At 35.4% G+C, this 23,110-nt stretch overlaps 1 protein-coding gene across 1 annotated transcript in view; it reads right to left on the reverse strand.

The window, feature by feature from the left end:
- Window positions 1-1,042: 1,042 nt before the first annotated feature.
- IPO7 (importin 7) overlaps window positions 1,043-23,110 on the reverse strand; it is a gene marked incomplete at its 5' end in the record, with an annotated part of 28,049 nt that continues 5,981 nt past the window's right edge. The window contains 20 exon segments of the mRNA XM_009576747.1: window positions 1,043-2,784; window positions 5,052-5,168; window positions 5,517-5,723; window positions 6,936-7,141; window positions 7,245-7,465; window positions 8,471-8,566; window positions 9,982-10,079; window positions 10,394-10,519; window positions 10,598-10,664; window positions 12,248-12,376; window positions 13,254-13,414; window positions 14,086-14,251; window positions 14,781-14,870; window positions 15,656-15,772; window positions 16,126-16,202; window positions 17,305-17,404; window positions 17,941-18,075; window positions 22,283-22,367; window positions 22,467-22,561; window positions 22,998-23,087. Coding sequence (XP_009575042.1) covers window positions 2,687-2,784; window positions 5,052-5,168; window positions 5,517-5,723; window positions 6,936-7,141; window positions 7,245-7,465; window positions 8,471-8,566; window positions 9,982-10,079; window positions 10,394-10,519; window positions 10,598-10,664; window positions 12,248-12,376; window positions 13,254-13,414; window positions 14,086-14,251; window positions 14,781-14,870; window positions 15,656-15,772; window positions 16,126-16,202; window positions 17,305-17,404; window positions 17,941-18,075; window positions 22,283-22,367; window positions 22,467-22,561; window positions 22,998-23,087 — 2,481 coding nt within the window.

The raw sequence follows: 23,110 nt of genomic DNA on the forward strand, positions 1-23,110 counted from the left end.
ATTGATATATTGCATCACAAAATGCACTATCACCACCAACAACAATGCAAAATTGTTTTGCAATTTATATAAATACATTTCTTGGAGCAAAGGAAAGCAAAGTTCTAGATCCATTCTTAAAAAAGATGCTCCTTGCTAACCAGTCTAGCAACACATAAAAGCACCCTTGAAGTAAGACTGTATTCCTCACACCAAGATAAAATTCTTCCCTTGACTTGTGACTTGAAAAATATAACTTCCAGAAATGACAATGGCACGAAATTGGTGATTTTTCCCTCATTTTTTTCATCTGCTTTGTATATAGAGCCTTCTCACTGTTGCTGTCGTTATCTTCTGCCATGAGGCAAAAGCATCTCATCTGTCCTAAAAGGTTCTCTTACGTTTTTTTGGGATGCATAACAAGATAAGCAGATACCCAACAAGCAGATGTTCAGAAATTATTTATGTCAAACGGGGCATTTTTAAAGGTCAAGGAATGCACAGGAAAAGGCATGCTGTAATTATGTCTGTCACCTTTTTCTACAAAAATAAAACCTTGTCTAGAGATTATCTCAAGGCCGGAGTACACCTGTACGTGCTCATGAGTTACACATTTACAAAAAAACCAGTTCTGCTATATGTACTTGGCCAGTCAGCTAAAGATTCAAAAGTACTACCGTGGTTCTCATACCACTACTATAACGGATACTCTGATTCAAGGCTTAATTTTTTAGGCTTTTTCACATCAGGTGCAATATCCATCCTTTTAAGTCCACAATTTGCTTTTAAAGTATCCCTTTGGTATTCGGCTAGGGCAACGTGGCATTATAGTCCTGGCTCAGTCTCTCACATTAGCACTCTGTGCGCAGGGAATTGTATTTGCCGAAAAAAGGCAGACCAGAGAGGAGTGACTGGAAAAAACCATTACACCTGCCCAGAGAAGCGCTAGCAGTTGTGCAACAAATGGAAGGCAGAGCAAGGTGCTGGTCAGCTCGTCAAGGAAACCCCAAACCACGAATTCCTGCTACTCTGCTGATGCAAAAAAACACACCACACAAACCGATTTTCTGAAGACTGCATTTTGAGTATCATAATATATATATGTGCATTTCATTTTTACAGATATAAACTCAGTTTATTTTTAACCTGTATTTAAATTTTGGAGGCTTACATTAAATTAAGGTAGCTTGTTTAATATCAATTGTAACAGCAGGTGACATTTTTATATAAAAACAGCCAAAAGAAAAAAAAAACCCAAACATTTGATTTAAAAGACCTGACACCAACGATCTCAAGGCAAGATCAAAAACCTATGGATTTTTGCTTCTAAAAAAGAAAAAGGGGGCATTTAAGCCAACCCATTCATAGCATCTCCCTGCTGGCTTCTTCATACAGTGGTTTTGATAGTGGTCCCAGAGGGAACTGTATTTTGCCTCTCTAGCTAAAATACTAGTTACTATAGCAACTTCGAAGGAAGAAAATTGTGGCTTCAAAAATGAAAGATTGGCAAAACTTCAAATACACTGTCTGGATCAGGCAGACAACAGCACACACTAATGCTGGGAGTGCAAAAAGAGGGGGAATGAAATGCAAGAGTAGTGCACCTGCACTACCATGTGCTGGAAAAAGAATATTTTGCAAAATTAGGGGAAAAAATTGCATTCATAGATCATAGCCCAGATTAGCCAAATTAAATTGTGTGTTTTTAATAGATTGCATATATAGATGTTTCATCCACACATTTCAATCGACTCTTAAGAGCAGAACTTCACATCTTATTTACCTGCTTTAGAGAAGGTAACTTTTTCCTCAGTGCTTACAGTACACATTTGTATCCAAATTTCACCTTGTACAGTGAGATCTTTAAGAAAAACAAAGGACACAGAGGGTGGTTGGTTTTTTTTTTTAGCAGCAATGAAATATCACTAACCCCTTTTTACATAACCGAATTCAAGTCACAACCAGAGGTGACTGCACCACAAAGTCACCAGGTACAAAACTGCTAGTTCATTTTAAATTAATAACTTGAAATTATTTTCCCCAATACATCCCTTATTTTTTATTTTTATTTTTTATAAACAGCAAACATTTTGCTATTTTTGTACATAGGCTAGCAGGCTTGTTTCAATATGAAAGTGCTAATTCATTTACAGATTTATCAGTTATGTAGTGCTACATTAAGTGTCCGATATTCTACATATGAACAATCTTGATAAATGGAAACGATGAAGATTAAGTAAGGCTATCTGATTACCTTATCTTATTTACATTACAAGAATAGACACCCAATAGGAAGGGAGAAAAGGGAAATAAATTGGGCAAATACTCATACTGCCACAGGTGTAAAAATTAAGTCTGCCTTCTAGCTTGTCCTGTAAATGAGACATTTTAAATAGTCCTGCAGCCCATGCCTATTTTTTTCCTCAGAAAAAGAAAAGCTGCCTTCATGACATCCCCTCTTGATTTCTGATTTCCAAAGTGTGTCATTTGAAGCTTTAAATTCAGATTCTTCCTATCTTCAAAAAAACCTCTGGTTTGCTTTCCAGTATTAGGTTGCATGACCGGGTCCCACTTCTGGGGCTTTGTCCAATCTATTTATCAATTAGTTTAGAGTGAGTTGTAGATAACATGAACCAGTTCTGGAACCACTATTGGGAGGAACACAAGCTCTTCACTACAATCACACAGTAGCAGGAAAAGTGATAATTCAATTCATTCCTGGGGCAGGGCCTCCAAAATTAAATGAAGTTGGCACAACTGGAGCATTGAATTTGTATCCTCCATGCTTTTCAATCATTTTGGATTCTAAAACAAAACAAAAACAGAAGGAAGGTATTTTAGTGCGTGTGTAGGGGGGAAGACAGATTAAGATTTTGTGACTGACCATTCTGAGTCTCTCAGAGATACAGGTTTAACCTGGGGTTACCCAAGAAAGTAATCAGCACCCACAAAGTGGAAATGTGCCAGGCCTCAAACAACAGATGGACTGATTATTCATTTATTTATTTTAATCTCTCAATATTGTTATAGCTATGCTTAAATGAATTTATAGTTAAAAAAGCCCACACTTTAGCTTTTGGACATGAGTATGTAATTTTCACATTTCAGAAACAGGACCCGAATGAATGCTGGATTTCTAAACTTGCTAACAGGTGTCCAATTCTTTCTGATTAACATTAATAGACTTTTCAGTCAAATCAATAACAGAGCACATGTACAAAAAAGCAGTACACAGGTACTAGCTAAATTTTCAGTGTTCCTATCTCAATTCAACAATATAAGCAGAAATAGCCACCGAAGCACCAGAAACAGACTTTTTAGTATACACGCATTTTCCCCCGCATACCTAAGCAGATAATTTAGGTTGGTTACTAGACTATATAATAGTTACAAGACCATATAATATAATTCTGAGAGAAAACTACCAAGTTTATCACTTTTCATTTTCAACCAAACCTTAAGATCTTTAGGCATCTGAGGTCCCCGTATCCATCACTGCAAGTAGCAGTGATAATTAAGCTGTCTGGTTTTACTAGCTGCATATTCCGTCCTTCGAAGATTATTTTAAGACTGGTTTTTACAAGCTCTCATGCATGGACAACTGAAAATTAGGTTGGTAAAGAGCAGACAGAAATGTGTATTTCTATCTACCTTTACTACAATCTAGATAATGCAGAAGAAGGTTTATATTATTCCCAGCTCAAGATAATAACGCTTATTAATGTTTTATTTCCAGTCTAAGAGCTTTCTCCAACCTCAAAATAGTTGCAATCTCTCTCTTTCTGGGAATACAGGACAGCTCATTATCTAGAGGATCTGCATTTTGTCTCTGCTTCTTTGGAAACAGGCCAGAAAAGTGTTGCCATGGCTGATGAAGGAGAACATGACCTGGGGATCATCACTTTGTTCCCTCCTGGCTCCACAGAGCACAGAAGACAAATCTCTTAACTTACGGAAATTCTTCTTAGCTACATTAATGAGAAATAATTATATTCCAAATCCTTCTAACAGGATCTGCCCATGTGTGGTAGGTAGCCTAAATAGAGTATCAGTATGCTCTGATTCTAGCAAGAATTTCCTATAATGATCTAGTTGCTTAAGTTAAAGTTCAAAATCTCAACTGAACTTGCTCTATGAATAAGCAGCTGAAAAAAAACCCACCCAAAACATTCTTTTTCATAAAATGCACAAGTAGTATATAATCTCATCAGTATGATGTCTAGTGCTTGACAGGGTTCACAGTGAAACTGTATTTTATAACCGTTAAAAGTGGACCATTCTGGACACTTACAAGCTTTGTGAGGTAATTTAGGCTGTTTTCTGACAAAAACTACTTGTAAAATGTGCATTCTTACTACCAATCTTTTTACTGAAAGATTTCTGAACTTCTATTTTGAAACATCTTGCAGTAATTGCTCAGTAAGATGCAGGATATGAGACTGGACTGATCACTTAAAATTCAGCCTTGACTTTTATTGGCTTACTCTCAAACACCTGGGAAAACTTGGGGGAAAAAAAAGAAAACTGAAGATCCACCCACTTCTTGTATTTTTAAATCTGTATTGTCTGTATTGAAGAATAACAATCTGAAATATTTAATAGGCTTAATAATGTAGCTTTACGGATGGATACTACTTCCATAATTTGGTATTTTCCCACCCATAGAATCATTGTCTACCCCAGTTGGACTAGTTCACATCAGGAAATAATTTGTCAGCCGCTTAATGTGTTTGTTACCATACCTAGAGTTCATCCACCTTCAGGTAATCAAATCAATTGTTTTCAAATCCAAGCAATTATGACAAATATGCTTTTATTTACTTGGCCACTTCATTAAGACGTTTCTATCGTTCCTTACACCTATGGTATGCCATACAATTTGTGCATTGAGGCTTTGTGACCTGACAATCTTAAAGAGATTTCAATCATCTCTGGAGTGTAAAACAACCCTGCTTTGATGAAGACATTATCAGGCCTGAATTATAGGCGTTTTCTGTATTATGCTTCTTGAGCACATAAACAGCATTCAAACAGTGAAAGAAGCAATTAATGGTATAAAGGGGGAAAAATACCATGTGCTGCCCGCCTCTGATCTGCCAGAGTTGCTATGTCCTGCAATTGTTTTCTTTGTTCTTCATTAAGACCCTGTGTCAAAGCTTGGTACCACACAGGGTTACGATTCTGAATTGCTGCAAGAGAAAGAAAACATAAGCAAAAGGAAAATGTTCATTAAAAACATTCTGTAACTCAAAGCTTACTAACTCACTAATAATATTCTGTTAGGGTTACATAATTCAAGACATTTAAAAAGACTAATACAACCTCTGACCTCTTCCCTCCCACCATAAATTCATTCAAGCGTCTCCCCCTGCTCTGAAAATTTAATATTGGCTTCCCCTTTCCAAAGAACGAACTTGTTCAAAGCACATATTGGAACCTGTTTGGAAGCTTTCAATGGGTTCTAGTTTACAATGGTATACACTAAAATTAAGTTAAAATGTAACTTGTTGGCCAGGAAAGGAAATAAAGTTACTTACTCTGAAAAATTGTTTTAAATATTTGATATTCATCAATAGGGTTGTCTTCATCATCAATAATTGTAGAATAGCCTTCCAAAGCAGTCTCTTCAGCATCATCTTCTTCCCAATCTTCATCATCTCCATCTTCGCCTGCCTGTTTTGCTAGAATTTCTAGATATTCTTGACCATCTTCATCAATATCATCTTCATCACTCCCCAATTCCTCTGAGTTAAATATCACACACACAAAAAGTTTATCTCAAGGATAGTAAGAACAGCTCTTTAGGTAGATGGCTGATTATGCAAAACAGGCAATAGAACTGAGAACAGTATAGTGCAGACTAGAAAGGGGGAAGCTCATTTAACACCCTTCCTAGTGCCATGGTCTTTCCCCCAGTCGGTCTTCCTTCACTTACACCAACTGTGTAAGTGGGAAAGGAAAATTTTATTGTCATAAAAACATATATAGAAAAATGTATATACAGATAGTTTGGAACAGCACTTGATAAAACTTTAAGCAAAGCAATACTCGTGCTCCAAAGACAGTCTGAAATAATTTGATGAAAACACTTTTAAAGGCACATGCAAAAGGGCTGCTGAAAAGAATGCTTGAGAAATACAAAATGTAATAGTATGAATGATTTATAATGACAATAGTCTGGAGAGTGCAGAATTCAACAGCAGAAATCAAAAAGAAACTGGGCTGTAAGCAGATAGATGAAAACCAACAGATATTCCTTTGAGTGTGAAAAACTGTTCCAAACAGTCACCCACAAAGACACCAGGCTGATAATGGAAAGATAAAAATAGGGAACAAGAACTAAAAGCTTAACCAGAATATAGGGAAAGGTAGAAGAAAGAAGTACGGGAAAGTTGTACGTAATTTTGAGCTTCATATAAAAAAGATGGCAGAAGATGTGGAAGTTTGTGAAATGACTGTATGAAGAAGAAAGTCTATAAAGGCTGATGAGGTTGAGATTACATTAGTCCAAAGTAAAAAAAAAAAAAAAAAAAAAATTTAATCATAACAACTGTGATTTTCAATACCCAGCTAAAATACCAGCAGCTCATGGGACAGTTTGTAATATATGGTCCAAACTGTACAATGGATTAGAAGGATTCCTGGAAACTCCTTCTACTGACCCTTACCCCTCACTCAAATGGGAAACATGCCCCAGTAATAATTCCTTTCAGCTGTGACACACACAAAAAGCTAGCTTGATGTGACTTTGAAGAGACTCAGCCTAGGAAGTTAGTTTTTAAACGGGACTGGAATGTAAGTCAGATATACTTGAAAGTCATTAAAAGATGTCCAGTGTACTACCGCAGCTTTTGATTTTTGGAATTAGGGAACTGAAAAATTCCACAAAGGAACTCAGCATCTCCATCAGAAAAAATGAAAAATACAAAGTAACAGTGATGTTTCAGTTACCATACCTGTTTCCTCATCTTCTTCAGCTTCATCATCATCATCGCTGTCATTTTCATGCTCTGCATGACAGGCATATGCTCTTTTCAATCCATTAAATAAAAGGATAAAAGCTGGCAGAATCTGGCCAGCAACTTGATTTAAAACCTGTGGTATTTGCTCCAGATCAATAAGAGCACACAAGCCAAGCACACACATCTTTCTATCATGAAGTCTACAAAACAGGAGAGTAAAAAAGTTGCAAGTTTTGTTATGATTTACAAGCAGGTAATATAGAGGTGTATCACAGAGATAATTTCAAAATTAAAAACACTTACCCCAAGAAACAGTCCACGTCATTAAGCCACTGTGTTATGAAGTGATTAGTGACAGGCTCCACATTATTGGGAAAACGAAGATTTTCCAATGTATTTAATAGTAAATGAGGATTGTAATACAAAGCAGCTATGGCAACCTGGAGGCACATTGTTCGCAGTTCACTTGTTTTCACTTCTCTGGTCAATCTCTCTAACGCAGCTTCCACAAATAAGGGGATGCACTGAAAAGTGAGAACCGTTACAAATTTAGTGATCAAAAATAAATTTTGTAGTTCTGTATTTCACACTAAAGTTGAGCAATGTCTGGCACATTAAGACAGAGGGCATAAAATGGGAATAATTTTTAATTGCCAGCAGAAGTCATGTACAAAGATGAAAAGGTGAAAAGATTTAATCTACTCTGAGCACATGGATTCTGCGACATCATGCACAGTAGATGTAATTCTTGGTTCTATAATCCTGTGTTTTAAAAATGAAAAATAGATGAAATGTGTACACTAGGAAGTCCAGAAAAATCAACTTAGTCTTTTTTAATATCCACAACAAAGTCAAGAGATATTACTAGCATTCCAAGAAAACAGCTATTCAAAGGAGTAGTCTCTTCAAAGATGCCACACTGAAAAAAAAAATTGCTATAGAAGATTTTCTTTCAAATACATTACAAATTAAAGTTTCCAGGGACCATATCTACAAGTATTAAAAAGCACGCAAAAAAATGTTTAAACAGCTATTATACAGTGCTTGTCACTTGTACACAGCGGAAGCACACAAATTCATATCTCAAATTCCAACTTCCAACTTCCATATGTGCATAATGAAGTCCCTGGTTCCTCTACGACATTAACTGGGATTCTACAAACTTCATTTTCATTCTTACTTATTTCAAGGCTATTAACTTGACAGATTAAATAATTTTCATTAAATATTCACTAGAATTAACTTGGAATATATTAATCGACTTTTAAAACCAAGATGCTCCTAAAACAGTACTCTTCCAGATTCACAAAAACACTTGAGTTCTACAGTGTCCTACATTCTGGAGACAAAGTGTGCAATAACTATCTCTGAAGTGCTGTTAACTGAGTAACACTGAAGTAGAAGATAGGATTATTAGTCATACTACACAAACTTCTCGGAACAGAACTCATATTAATACATAATCAATTCATATTTGAGAATAAAATCTTTTTAAAATATTAGTTATAGCAACCAAAGTTGTCACCAACCTGATCAATACCACGCCCTTTACACTGAAGAATAATTACTTCTAACAGCTTTGCTGCATGACATTCTGCATCTTCTCCAGCAACTCCTGTAAGGACCTGAAAAATAACAATTACCGTTGATGATATCCCTTCAAGAAGTATTTTCTATATACTTTGCTTTGAAAAGCTGATATAAATTCACCCACTCTATTACAATGCTAGCATAAACATCCATCAGTGAAGCAGCCAAATCTAGAGCAACGGCTCAGTGTCACAACTAGAGACTGAAACATTGCTGAATGCGGGTAAAACTAATCTCCATGTACAAATATTCAATAACTCTATGGATGCAGAGTTTACAAAAGTAACTGTATAAACATCAGCTGCCATTTTGCAAAACTTTATTTCCATACACAGAACAAAATTTTTTCTTACGCATTCATGTACTCAATTTTGTAAAAATTGTATTTACAAATTTGGGATATCCAGTGGGAGACCACGCAATAACTAAAACTTCTGTGTTAAAGATTCACTGTGCTCAGCTAATAAAACACGAATCACCAAGAGGTTGTAACAGGCTAATTTTCTTTTTTATATATAAAATGTTCAAGTATTTACAATCAGCCTAATCAGCCTGGGTTGCAACTTGTTTTCAATAAAGGCTGGCAAGAGTTATTCACTATAATATTTAAACATCTTCAAAAGAATTACTCAGGAAATACCATGGGCAGGGCAGCTGACAGTTCACCATAACTCTTATATAGACACAACACATGATATCCAGAAGTGGAAAACTGAAATCCCCCCAAATTACTGTTAGAGATTATAAAATATTAACACCATCTTATAAAGAAGTATTCAATTCCTCACATAAGGCTAACATTCTGGAAAGCTTTGTATTCTACATATTGATTGGATAAAGAAAGCCCGGTTAGTGGCTACCTATAATACACAGGAGCTGAGAAGCTAAGTTAAATACAGAAACACTGCCCAAAAGTGATGGGACTGAGTCAGAACAACTGCATCCTGCTCCCAGCTTTCATCACTGACTTGGCATGAACTTGGGAAAATAACTTCCTATTCCTATCCCTCTACTTTCCATCCCTACTTCATTTGTTTTAGCTAATAGATTTAAGACCTTTAGCATACATATGGTATGTGGTATCCTATCCATAGTGAGGCTACAAATCTCAGATAAAAGAAACCATCTACCTTTTGCAATATGCATACACGTGTTTTGCATGCCTGCATGCTCAAAAGACTGGGTTGTTTAATCTGCTTTTGTTGTGTATGATTTATTTTCCCCTTTTAGCAAAAGCATGCATCTGAAACTTGATGCAACCTCTTTATATTTCTCTGCAGTAACTTAATTATTTGTGGAATCACAGAGGATGTTAAATAGCATAATGCTTTAAGAGCAGATGTCAAAATTCTTCAGTTTCACAGTGTGCTGCTGTGGAAAAAAGTACCCAGTTTAACAGTGTATTACTTGAGAGATCACAGGTTTTGTTACCACAAAGGAATCTACTTACCTTCTTGCACATACTGTAGATCATTTCAAGATATTTTGTGTCTGACAGAAGTGTATCTGTATCAACAGTAACATAATTATGCAAGAGAGGCATCATGTCTGTATTAAAAGAAGAATGATCACAGTTAGATATTGTTTGCATGTTTTATTAGACAAACTGTTAAAATTAGATTGAAATCTATGTATTAATAAGTTAATTACAGTTCTTGCTTAATGTTTGTCAAGATAGGCATGCATCTAGTCATAGATGTGTTAGCAAAACAAGTCAGGTTGCAGTAACAGCAGAACAAAATACTTCAAGCATAACCTCACTTCAGTGTTCTCCTAACATTTCAATCAAGATGCTACTCATTGTATGGTTGAAATCTCATATATGAAACCATTTGGCTTTCTGATTTATTTGTATTACTTACCAGTAAAATAATCAAAGCCATCCTGCTAAAAGACTTAAAAAACAAGAGGAAGAAGCTGCCACATTTGTGCAGAAACTTGTTGACAGGTTAGACTATGAGCCAAGGAAAAGATCTCCTCATAGAACTCTAAAACAAACAGAAACTAGGTAAATTTAATGCCAATCCCATACACTTAAAAAAAAAAGCCAACAAAAGAACAGATACCTAATACATGCTGCTGCAAAACTGTTCCAATCACTTGCAAACAGATCCCTTCCAGCTGCTGGGTAATCTGAAAAAAGGAGATTTATGACTGGTTTTAATACTTTGGAGTTGAAATTAAACACATTTTAAAATAAAATTACTCAAAGCAGTTTCTATTTATACAATATAGTCTTCTAAGAACAATTCAAAACTTCTCATATTTTAGAGCACACTTAGCTAAGGATTTGTAAGATAGCTTTTAATACAAGGTGTTTTGGGAATATTATTTGAATATTGGAAGAATCTCATTGTAGCGTACCTTCTAAAAAGAAAAGCCTGACAGTAACCCTATGCAATAGTTCAGTCCCATTAAAGCACAGTAAGTAAATGTATATATATCAAAGGAGTAAGCAATGGAAGTTGCAGGAAGTATTTGCTGTCCCAGAGAAGTGAAATTTCAAAAAACAAAAACAAAACCAAACAAATACCAAACCACCTCCCAAACCTAGCTTAGGATGTTCATATGGTATGTGGACAATCAGTCTAAATGCCAGTCTACAGATTCAGACACCCTTCCCAATTAGTATTTATTAGTCCATGAAACAGCTAACAAAACAGTCATTAACCTGTTTAGGGCACTTACCTTGCATAGGGACAAATAAGGGTTGAGTTTCTGGTCTTAGCTATGCAGAACAGGATTTGAAACTAACCAGCTAACTACCTTATCTCTTGGAACACTGGTCATCCTGTGTGAGATGTCTCTAAATATAAATGTTTACTGATCAATGTTTTACAATTGAGTTCCTCAGGACTAGCATATTGTTACACAAACTTTTCATTTAGATAGCAAGAATTTGCTGACAAAAACAAGTACATGAAAAGCTTGCTGAGCAGCTTTAGCATCAAGTAATTGAGCCGAACTGGTCCTTGGTTTATTGCATGGCAGCACTGGATTCCGCCCTTGGGCATTCAGAACACGTATTATGCTGCTTCCTTAGTAAAATCTTCAGAGCCCTGAGAGTACAATTTATTACTGAACTGTTTAGTCACTAAAAAACTATAATGTATTTATCAAAAAACAGTAGCTGACTTTGTCAAGACGGATTTTAACCAGCAATAACATCTTTTGAACAAGCTGTACTCTGGACAGAAGTTAGTCCATTCAGTACAACAAAACTAAATAAACTTTTTCATCACACTGGAGAATTTTACAGTGCAGATTAGGCAGGTAAAAACCCTATCATTTAGCGTAGCCACAACAGCTGTATTTACAGACATTGATTCTGGTGCAGAGCAAACTGCAGAATCAATGTTCAAAGCTAACTGAAGTTCTATTTTCTTTTTTCAGACCTCATCAAATCAGATAGGTTTTTCCAGCTGAGCTGACAGAGTTCCATCTGTTAGAGACAAGTTGCTTCCACCTATTTCAACAAGAACCTGGATTCTTATGGGAAATACTGGGGCAACATTTATGCTCTATTACTACACGTATTGTGTTAGAAATGTGACTCTGTTACAGCTTTGTTGGTAAGTACTTCACTGTTTTTTGTTTTAAGATATTTTTGGCTGAAAGGACAGTTTTTCAAATAACAGTATCAGGAATACTGGAACCACAAAAGACTTTCAGTATCTTAGACAATACATACTAGCTTTAAAGTAATTTTTACTTACTTCCTTGTGATCTTCAACTACACTGAGAAGCGTATCAATAGTATTCAAGATTCCCATTGCTGTCACTGCTTTGTCATCACTGCCCTCTTCATCTGGTCCAGTCTGGATCACCTGGTTAAATGTCATTGCCTGCATGTAACAGCAAAACAACCCATAAATATGTCATTTAATGAGGACATGCTTGGAGATGAAGAACAATTGTGCACGTCTGGTATTCTACACAATTTAAGAAGAACTTCTGCTAAGAAAATGTGTATGAATACTAGAAGGTGACTGCTCCATTCTAAAGTTTGTTTTCAAGATTGATAAAATTTGAATGTTAAGCCATTTGAGCTGTCATCCTTTATCCATTCATGAATAGAAAGATATAAATGACATTACTTTCCATGGAAAAGAATACATTTTCTATGAGTAAGTTTTTCTGACGCAAGGTTCAATTGGTAGCTGAACTAGACTGGACCATTTTGCAGGCATTCCCAGAGAGGACATGCAAACAATTTAGTTTTAACTCCAAGGCTAGCACTGAGCTGACCTTTGCTTTTGAAAACACTAGTACAACTTGCTAGATATGGCCATTCAAGCTTTGAACTTCTCCTGCAGATTCAATTTCATTTTCACATTACATACAACAGAACATTATTTTCACACCAAATTTTTTATTAAAAATCTGCTCTTTAATTTCCCATTTTAAAACAGAAAACCTAAGTCACATTGTAGAGACTACCTAAAATGTGCTACCAAAAAGAATTATTAACACTATCAGGAGAAAATACGTACAAAGATTTCTCAAACATTTCTACAATCATTCTTAAAAATTTCCTTTTAGTTCAAGTTATGAAGCCACTTTTGAGAAAAAAGTGACTAAATGTAGAAGAAAATTACTTGTATCAGTGCACTTAAGCAGACTGGAGTAACAACAGCTATTGATTGACGGACAACTATCTTAATTTTAAATACCAATCTTTCACATATTAAACATCTTCCTAAGTCACCAGAAAGTTCTTACCAAATGCTGTGTCATTTCTACCGCAATTGGGGTAACTTCTTCACTATATTCACAGATCATCTTCTGAATCACATTAGTAAGATCATCATTTTCAGTCTCTCTTATAATATGAAGTAAAGCTTGCATTACAGGTCTAATGAATGGAGTAATATATTCTTTAGCTGTAAAACAAGTGAAAATACTTGAATTGACATTCTTACAAAACTACAGTATAAGAAAGCCAATATGTACTTTATTAATACTTAATGCTTCAGCATTAATATGCCAAAACAATGGGTAGTATAAATCATTACAGCAATACTAACATTCAGAACAATTTTTTAAATAAAAACGTATACCAAAAGGATCACAACTGAAGTATGAAAACCAGAGTTCTACAGTCTTTATGGAATGCAAGATTACTTATCAATACAAATTTTAATTTCAGGAATGGGTACATATGCATTTTTGTCACATTAGCCAAAGTATTTGATATAGAATTTATGTTTGCTTTGTGGCTTTTATGCCAGCTTCAGGAATACTAAGCCTGCCAGGATAAAGAAAACTTTTTTTAAAAACAAATTTTAACATGAATGAATGTGTGCTGAGACAGATATGCTTATATTACCACTGTATTTCCGATTCAATGATTAGGTGCTGTAAAACTGGATTTATTGTACCATGAAATTGTGATAACATTATTTATAAAAAATGTAAAATTTTCCAGCTGGAAAATTACAATAAATGATTACAAAATTAACATCACGAAAGAAGAGAACAAGTCTCCCTGAACATTGCAATATTAATGTCTATTCCATTAAAGCTTGCTGTAGCTTTAAGAAAAGAGGGCTACCTTTCTCTTGATTACTGATCAGAACTTGAAGTGCTATTGCAGCTTCCACTTTCACAGGCATTTCCCTGTCATCTATCAGACACCGTCTTGTGAGTTCTAAGGCTGTCTGAAGATTCTGGTCACTCTTAAATTTGACTTCACAAAAATAATGAAGAACCCAACAAGCCTGGAAAAAAAGATATTGAACAAATTCGGAGTTACAAAACCTACAAACAGGATTATCAACTACTCATATACCCATAACCTACAAAAATTATTAAATCTGAAGTACAACTACTGTTGAATAAAGATACTGTAAAACTTCTTAACAGATGAAGATGTTTGAGAGTGTGGAGGCTGGCCAGTGGGAGGCTTGTCTTTCAGACATCACTAGACCAGTACTATGATCTCAAGTTCATCTTTGGCCACAGGTTTTGTGTGAGCAGTACAGTCTAAATGTAAAACACAAATAGACCATACCACCAGACACAGATGGAAAACTATGCACACAATTCTGCAGCCATTTTAGAACTACACAGTAGCTATCTATAATCACACATAAAGACTGATACTAATCTCTGAAACAAGCATACAATTTATTACAAAAAAGTGCAGGAAGGAGTGCATTTGTTAGAGGGAAAAAATTAAAGAATATTCCTCAAGTCTTCAGTTGGAACAGACAGTGTATCTTAACAGTAAATCTTACACTTTCTTACCCGTGCTCTCATGTAACCCAGCTCACTGCTGAAGAGGGGGAACACGTGATTCTGCAACATATATTCCATCTGATCTTTATATATCTTCTTCTGTCAGAATATGAATAGAAATACATCCGTTTAAAACTTTATATAAAATGCATTTCTAATCCAGTAAAAAAAGTCACATATAAAAGTGTGAACAGCATAACAAAACCCTCAGACTTTTAACTTCCCCCTTTATTTAAGTCCATTAAGCAACAATGAAATCCCATATTAGTAATGAAACTTGGATCCTACATGGACTTTTATAGTCCTTTCAGTCAAAATAGTGACCCATTTTTCCTGTCATTTTTTGACTCCTAGAGAACACCTTTTGCGTGGCAGTACATTACTCTGGTATCAAAAGCAAAAGTGCTCAGGGAAACTGAGCTGTGGTCCAAATACAAGTTCATGCCCTGCATCTTTTTTGCTACCATTCTAATTGAGCAAGGTTGCTAATTTCACTTTATTTCCTCTCTTCTACACTCAGAAAAGATCTCTCTAAATCAACAGCTTCTCACTGGATGGATTTTTTTTTTCCTTCCTTCCACAAAAAAAAGGGCATATAATTAAGTGTGGCACAGGAAATGGTGTAGCAATTCTTAATAGAAGCAGAGAACTTAAAACAATAATCTGAACTTGAACATGACCTAATAAAACTTATGTAATTAAGCTGACAACAAAACCAAAACAATTAAGTTCAACAGCTTTAAAAAATCCTGGCAGTGATTCAAAAGCTTGTAAACTCAAAGAGCTACTCTCGTTTTTTCTAAGATATTATATGTGAAAGAAAGGAAAAGAGGGGAAAAAAAAAAAAAAAGAACCAGAAGAACCACCTGATTTGTTATGCTTACTTTTAGGAGAATTTCAGCCAAAGAACCGATCATATGTAAAGCACCATCTTTCTTACGAGGGTCAGCATTTGGCTCCGTAAGGATCTGATAACAAAAGCCCATTGTCTTCTGCAAGACCTAGATTACATATAAGGTTAGTCTAAGTATTTCAATTGTCTCAGATACCATTCTCAGTGCTCTGAAATGCTTAAATCTCTAATAATCTGCTCCAAGTCTGGAATTTGTATAATGTTTTATATCTTTGTTATAAACACACAACATTCTTGATAGATAAGTCCTAGGGGAATTGGCAAATACAAAAATCACAAATAGACCAGTGCAAAATAAATTTGAGAAATGACAAATTTTAGTCTACTATGATATGACAGAGAGCAGAAAAGTAAAACTTATTAGTAGCTCTTTCAGCAAATGGAGACTATAAACTAAATCTAGCTAACATTGTATTTAAGTAAAATCCTTGAATAGCTTACCTCTTTCCTTTTACTACATGATGTAAACAGTAACGTCTGAGCAGCAGTTGTTGGAGAAATGAAGTCTTCAAATACATCTATTAAGTAAACATAAAACAGCTATAAATTTTGGTCCTTTACTACAGTTCATGATCCTAATGCAATCTAATGATTTAATATGAAACAAAAGAGCAACAATTTTCCTTTTTTCTCAGGTGGTTAATCATGCTTTTTTACTACGGATATTCCAAGACCAAACAACAATAACACATGGTTGGAGATTTCCGATACATACGTTTCACCTTTTTCATGATCACTGGCTCTACATGTATAATTTGAAATTGTGTGTTTTCCTTATTTTTAAGGGAAATCTTTTGTAACCGTAGAAGCAGACACAGCAGTCGATTTTTGACATATATGTTATTTGCTGTACAGGCAAGCACACGTCACTGATTTGAGTTAAAAATGCTCAGTTTCTTATTTCTCTGCAGCAGAGGAGTATCAGAGCCTTGTATAATACCTGTACTGTTTACAGGTCTGCCTCTGACCTGAGGGATAAGAAACTCCCAAACCCATCAAGATTCCTTGTTCCAGCCACACAAAAGTCCTAGCGGAGGAAAGAATTTGTTCAGAAAGTCTGAAGTATCTTCTTTCTTCCCCAGCCTGAAAGGACTGCATAGACTTATGGTAAACCCCAACAACAAAGCAGCAAGCCGTTGGAGGTGCAATTAGACAAGTCTAGAATGCTAGGCTTACTTCATAATGTTTCATTTATCATAACGGTAAATCTGTTCTGAACTGTGCTATGTGTGAAATTCCTTAAGATCGTAGAAACTCCAGGGCCTGAAATATTAGCTGTCGTAAAGCATAAACTTTCAGTAACATTAAACTTATGTGATTATTGTTAGCAAGACCTGGACTGTTTGACTTACCACAAAAACTTTGTAACTGTCAAAATTAGCTACTTTTTTCAAGTGCAGAAACACCTGTGTTATTTTTGACTGTCATATGTTATCTGTCATTTCTACCAGTATATCCAGAAGTTAACTATATGAAGTTACATTATTTAGATAATACAAACTGGTTTTCTCTTTTTTTTTCTTTTAAGGATTAAAGCCATCTCTATTTTCACAAAAAACTGTAAAAATCCTGTCCTTATGTGAAGTAGAATCTTAACATGAGTAGATTTCAAATTCTCACCAAATTTCATGCGAATATATTCATATGGATCTTCTTGCCAAAGCTCTTCATCAGCATCTGTATAGCACATCAACGGAAAAATAACATCTTGGATAATTCCCTGCAATAAAAAAAAAGTTGAAACAGGCTAGCACTACTAAATCAATCTCTATATTCTGTCCTGTATTTCACAGATTTTGTCCATCCCGTCACTCTTCATATAAAAAGGTAACATTCTAAAACTATTTGGACATAGTGGATTTTATGTGCTACCTTACAAAAGAGAGATCTTTTAACTTAAGGTAGAGCTACAACACAGCGCAAGCTATTAGATTTGCTTTGGATAATGGTATGTGGAGATGATTCAATGCCATAAATTCAGTAGTTAACACCATCTTCAAATTTGTTGTGTCGCTGTGTTACACTGTAATCCTTAATATATTAAAGCACAAAGGACCGACAGCAAAAAAAGCAATTAGCTAGCTTTGCTCATGTATCAAAGTAACCTTCACCAAACAGGCTTAAACTCTTTCCACCAGCAATTTATAACAGAGGTCTGTAAAACTTGAATTCTACAGCAAGGCTAGAAACACTGTGCAAAAGACTGACTAATACACCACTGAGTCATCTAAGAATTAAACCCCGAAAATGGTTTACTTGAATATGAGGTTTCAGATTCTTCCAGGTGACTGCGTGTGACACTCCTTGATTGATGTAATTCAGTGTTTGCTGCAGAACTCTAGGAGCCATGTACTGCTTTTCCTTGTATTGATACAACACCTTCAGCAACACCTAGAAAAATCAGATCTCATCAACAGCTTATACTGAGCACAGACCATTTTAACGAGAAGAATTCTACCCTCCCTCACAATCCTACATAAGAACTCTTTAAATCCAACAAAACCCCCCTGTTTATTCATTAGTCTAAAATGGGTACTGACTAATCCTTCTACTAAATGTCATTGTCAATTTTATAAGGCAATTTGCAGCTCATATCAGGTGCTGCACATCTTTTAAAAATACAATCCTTTAATAAGACAAAACATACATGCTAATTCATCACCAACATAGCCCAAGGGACCTTTCCCCCCGAGGTTTATCATTCCATATTGCCACTCCTTGGGGGCAGAAATTCATGCGCAAACACTGGCTTGGTAAAATACTCTACACTCACGCAATCTACTGATCCTTGCCTATGTGCAGCCTTACAGCAATGATGCTGTATGAAGAATGTATGTGTATGAAGAATGATGAACCAGCGTCGCCCCTTGGCTTTCTGGCCTCAATTCTTCTCCTGAGGTGGCATTCAGAACTATTCACAGGGATTTATGTTTGTTAAAGTCCATGGCTCTCCACGAATAAGGACATGAAATGGACACGGAACCGTTACTAGTAATGAAATTCCAGCTCACTGGGAAGTTTGGTATTGGTAATGCAAGGGGGTTTCCTTGTAGCCCAATCCAGATCAGTGGCAACACTGCACCTTCAAGAGCAGCAGCACCAACTGGAGAGAAATGACAAATCCCATTTCCAGGGTTTCATTTAATTCTTCACATAAAACAACGTTTAAAAAAAATCCAAAACTGAAGGAACTGAAAAGATCTATCAATCTGTAATATCACCAAGAAAACATTTTGGGAAAATGAGATTCATTATTTTGAAAAGTAATTCCATTGATAACATTTGTTACACAAGCACTGAAGCGTTTCTCCCAAAGGAGATGCCTTGCACTTGAGTTTGAAGAGGATACATTCATCCACCATTAAATTCATAGCTTTACAAACAGTTTTATGCTCTAGATGCATTATCAGTCCTCAAAGTTTAACTGTTCATGTTTAGAAGCCTCCTGGATTTAAGAAAGAAATTACCAGTTGTTATCCTCACCTCAGTACAAGGCTTTGGTGACATTAGATACTGACTTAGGATAGGAAAGGAAAAGAGAGCAAATGTTCAGGCTTGCAGCTGTTTTGAGGAGTATCAAAGAATACATATGTCAAAATTCCTTTTTAGTCTCTTGTGAACTAACTAAAAGAGAAAATGATTCACTGCAAAGAAAATACCTTAAGTGACAGATATTTGTAACTTCCAAAATCAGTAAAACATATGAGTACGTGGTAAGACTAACATGCTTCTTGAAGTTAGAACAATTAAGAAGAACGTAATCATTAAAAAGAGCTTAACAAACTGGTAACAAAATTGATTAAACATGTAAACAACTCTGCAACATATTTTACTTCCTTGATGGGATGCCTTAAATACAGTCTTTCCAGAAGTAATTCAGAAACTAATGAAGACTGGGATTTCTTGCGGTTTTACAGAGAGTACATTACATTCTAAAGATTGGCTTCCTTTATATAAATTTCAACACAAGCAATGAAGAAGTGACCATCACTGTATTAACATCACTGAACTTTTATAATGTGTGGATCTGAGACAGGCTCCATGACCTAAGTCACACCACAGTGGCAGCCCAGGAAAGATTTAAAAATACAAATTAGGGATTCTTTGTTCTCTGTGGAAAAGCTTATACAAGAAGATCCAGTTTGCTAGTCTATTTGAATTTTAGAAGGATTTGAAGTTTCTTTTTTTTAAGAGAGAGAGAGATTCCCTAATGTAACAGGACAACACACAGAAAAGCCTAAATTCATCAATAGTCAATGAAGGGATGGCGGATAGTCTTTGGAAATGAGGACAAAGCTGAGGCCTAACAAATGGTCTTTGCAGCCACGCTACTTAGGACAAGTGTTTTGGTCCTCTCTTTTCACAAATCTAAGCAGTTTCATGATTCAGATGCAATAAGTAAAGAAATTTAAAAGATTAAGACAAGGTTTAAGAATTGCAGTGAAGAAAAGCAGGATGTGGGATGGAGGCTCCAGGGCAAATAAAGAAAATTCTGCAACTGTGCCAAGGGACAACCAGGCAGTAGTGTTCGACCAGGGCTTAGTTCTGGCTCATCAGGTCTTTCAAAGTGAGAAATGTCTGGAGCAAAACAGCTGCTAACACAAGGGGTAAGAATCAAGGTATTCCAGTTAGGCAGCTCAGCCTGTTTTGGTCAAGCTTAAGAAAGTTTAGCTAGAACTAATGCTGAATGCACTAGATTTTTTTGGGGGGGTTGGTGACATGCACATGACAAAAAGATATAGAGTAGATAAAAAGAATAATCAATGAGAACTAATATAAGAATAATACTAGCAGTATGTTTCAAGTTTATACTTGAACAACCTGTAATCCCATACCATATATTTATCTATTACTCCTTTAGTAAAAGGGTGCATACACTTTAGAGAGTAAAGAGAACTCAGTGAAGCGTATTATCAGAATTTGTATTCTTCAGCATTTCACAGATTTCCGATTTTTATAAAGAAATACATTCTGTTCAAAAATCTTCCATAACATTTATCTGAAGGATTCAATTTCTTGAGCATGCATCCAAGATTTATCTTCTGCCCAGAAACAGAGAACAGCACCTTAAAAATAATCTGTATTTCTAAACAAATTACATTATTGTATAGGAAGAAACATTTTAAAGTCTTGCTTTTTAGCAATTTTCTTTAAAGACTTGAAATCTTGGTGTTTCCTAGATGTAAATAACAGTAAGGATCAAATTTTATTCAAAGAAAATGCAAAGAAAAAACACAATGTATTTTGTTGAACTGTTTAAATTTCTCTTTTTAAAGACTTCTTTTGCCCATACAGTCTTCTGTCAGAACTTCATTTTATCTTGGAAGTGCAAATCAACCAGTAAGGTCTTAAAGAACATGTAATAATTACCTGTCTGATGTCATCTACAGGTGACAGATGAGCACCTCAGAAGGTGACACTGACTCTACTTGTCTGAGTAGAATGTTGGGACATATTTCCTAACACTAAATGTGACAAATGTTCTTTTCCCTTTCAATACTTTGGATGACCTTCAAAAAACTGTATTTAGGAGATAGCTTTCCCAAAAAATTTAAGTCCTGTAATTCATTCTAATTTCATTAGAAACGAAAACTAAGAAAACTGAAACTGAACTAAGAACTGTTCTCCTCCTGATTAAAATAAAGGCTTTGAAGAAAACATTCCGCTCCCTGAGATTTTCATAAATTAATAGTCTATTGACAGTTACAATGTAATCACCTTAATATAAACCAATTTATGAGCCAATACAAGGAAATTTTACAAAAACTACTTGAAGTTTTTTTTATAAGTAAACTTGTTTCACAAGAACAGAAGTCAGCAGTACAGCCAGGAGCTGAGAATCAGATCCAAAAATTTCCCAGTATTCATGGGAATTTTCTTGCTAGTTCAAAAAGTTCGAATTTCTGACTTTGCAACACATGCACTATAAGAGAGGCAGATGACAATTCAGGAAAACCTGTAGGTTGCTGCCATGTGGTAGGACTATCTGAATCATGAAGTTACTCCGGTAAAGGTAAATCAAGGACAGTTTGGCATAACATTAATACATCAGAATAGAAACTGCTATAGTCCAGAAGATGCTTTGTGTACAACAGACCCTGTAGAAGTGGCAACCCCCAGACAGGAAGATGAGTGGAAAGTGACCATCAGACTTACCTGTCTGTAAGTGAGCCTCTGCTTGATCAGGCTTTTGAAGAAGGCTAGAAAGCTTAGTATTTACTGACACTGAGTCAAAGAAGAACTATATCATCAGAGTTAAAAGGGTAGGTAAGAAGGTCAACTACATCACATAAATATTATACCTATCTAGCATTTACCTGAAGCTCCTCTGAGCGCTTGTTACATGAGAGCATTTACTCTATTTACAGATTATCTATGCTGCATAGGCTTTTTCAGTGGATTGTCTTACGTGACAAATTCATAATTTTTTTAATCATTCTTTGCTTTTAACCCACAGACGTCAGTGCTTTCTATACCAATGTGCTTAAAAAAAACAATTGTGAAGAAGAGCAAGAAACCTTTTCAGAAAATAATTAAATAAGAAATCACTACTAACTCTCAACTTATCCTAATACCCCCCACATTCAGTGTTTCTTACTTGCTGAACACCAACAGCAAATGCCTTCAGGAACACTTCAGCAAACTCATTGTACTCCTTGGAAACATTACCAGGGCTTCCATACCTAGAATTAGAAGCAAGAATGCAAATTCAAGGGTACAGCAATATTATTGACTTGAATATTTGTTTGTTTTTTTAAAAATAATAATGGAAGAGAAAATACCTCTCAAAAAGTCTAGCTAAGATATGCAAAGCCCACTTCTTGCATTTCCACCAAGGCAACTCAGGTCTGTCATCTTCATCAACTTGAAGGGTTTCCTTTGGGGGGGGGGGCGACGGGGAAGAAAAAAGATTTACCAACTATTCACGAAGAGTTCAAATTATACGCATTTTGAACAACTATATAGCATATTTTGCTTTTAACCTGCCATTTGTACTTCTAGCTTAATAGAAGTATAAAGTACAGCATATCTAAAAATACATCCCATGATATATGCTGCATAAATGGTCAACAAATTCTTGAAACAAGAAGCCAAAATAAGTTGTGCTGTAATTTGAAAACAGAACTCCCATACAAGCTACATATTTTCAAAATTTCTCTAGTCTGTTTAAAACACCCTATTTAGCTTGAAAATTTATTTTCTTGGCATCTACTGAGAAAAAAGAATGCAGAAATAAAAAGTTAATTTTTTTAACGTGCTAATGAATGAAAAATATTTAAACTTGAAGACATAAATAGCCAAAAGCCACTTACAGCTGGTACATCCCTATCGACAACAGTCTTCAGGATTTCTATCCATTCAGTCAGGTTTTGCTGATTTATCAATTCCAAAGGTAATGTGTACTTATTTAAAAAAAAAAGGCAAA

The sequence above is a fragment of the Fulmarus glacialis genome, unplaced genomic scaffold (assembly GCF_000690835.1).
Source record: "Fulmarus glacialis isolate BGI_N327 unplaced genomic scaffold, ASM69083v1 scaffold44100, whole genome shotgun sequence".
NCBI lineage: Eukaryota > Metazoa > Chordata > Aves > Procellariiformes > Procellariidae > Fulmarus > Fulmarus glacialis.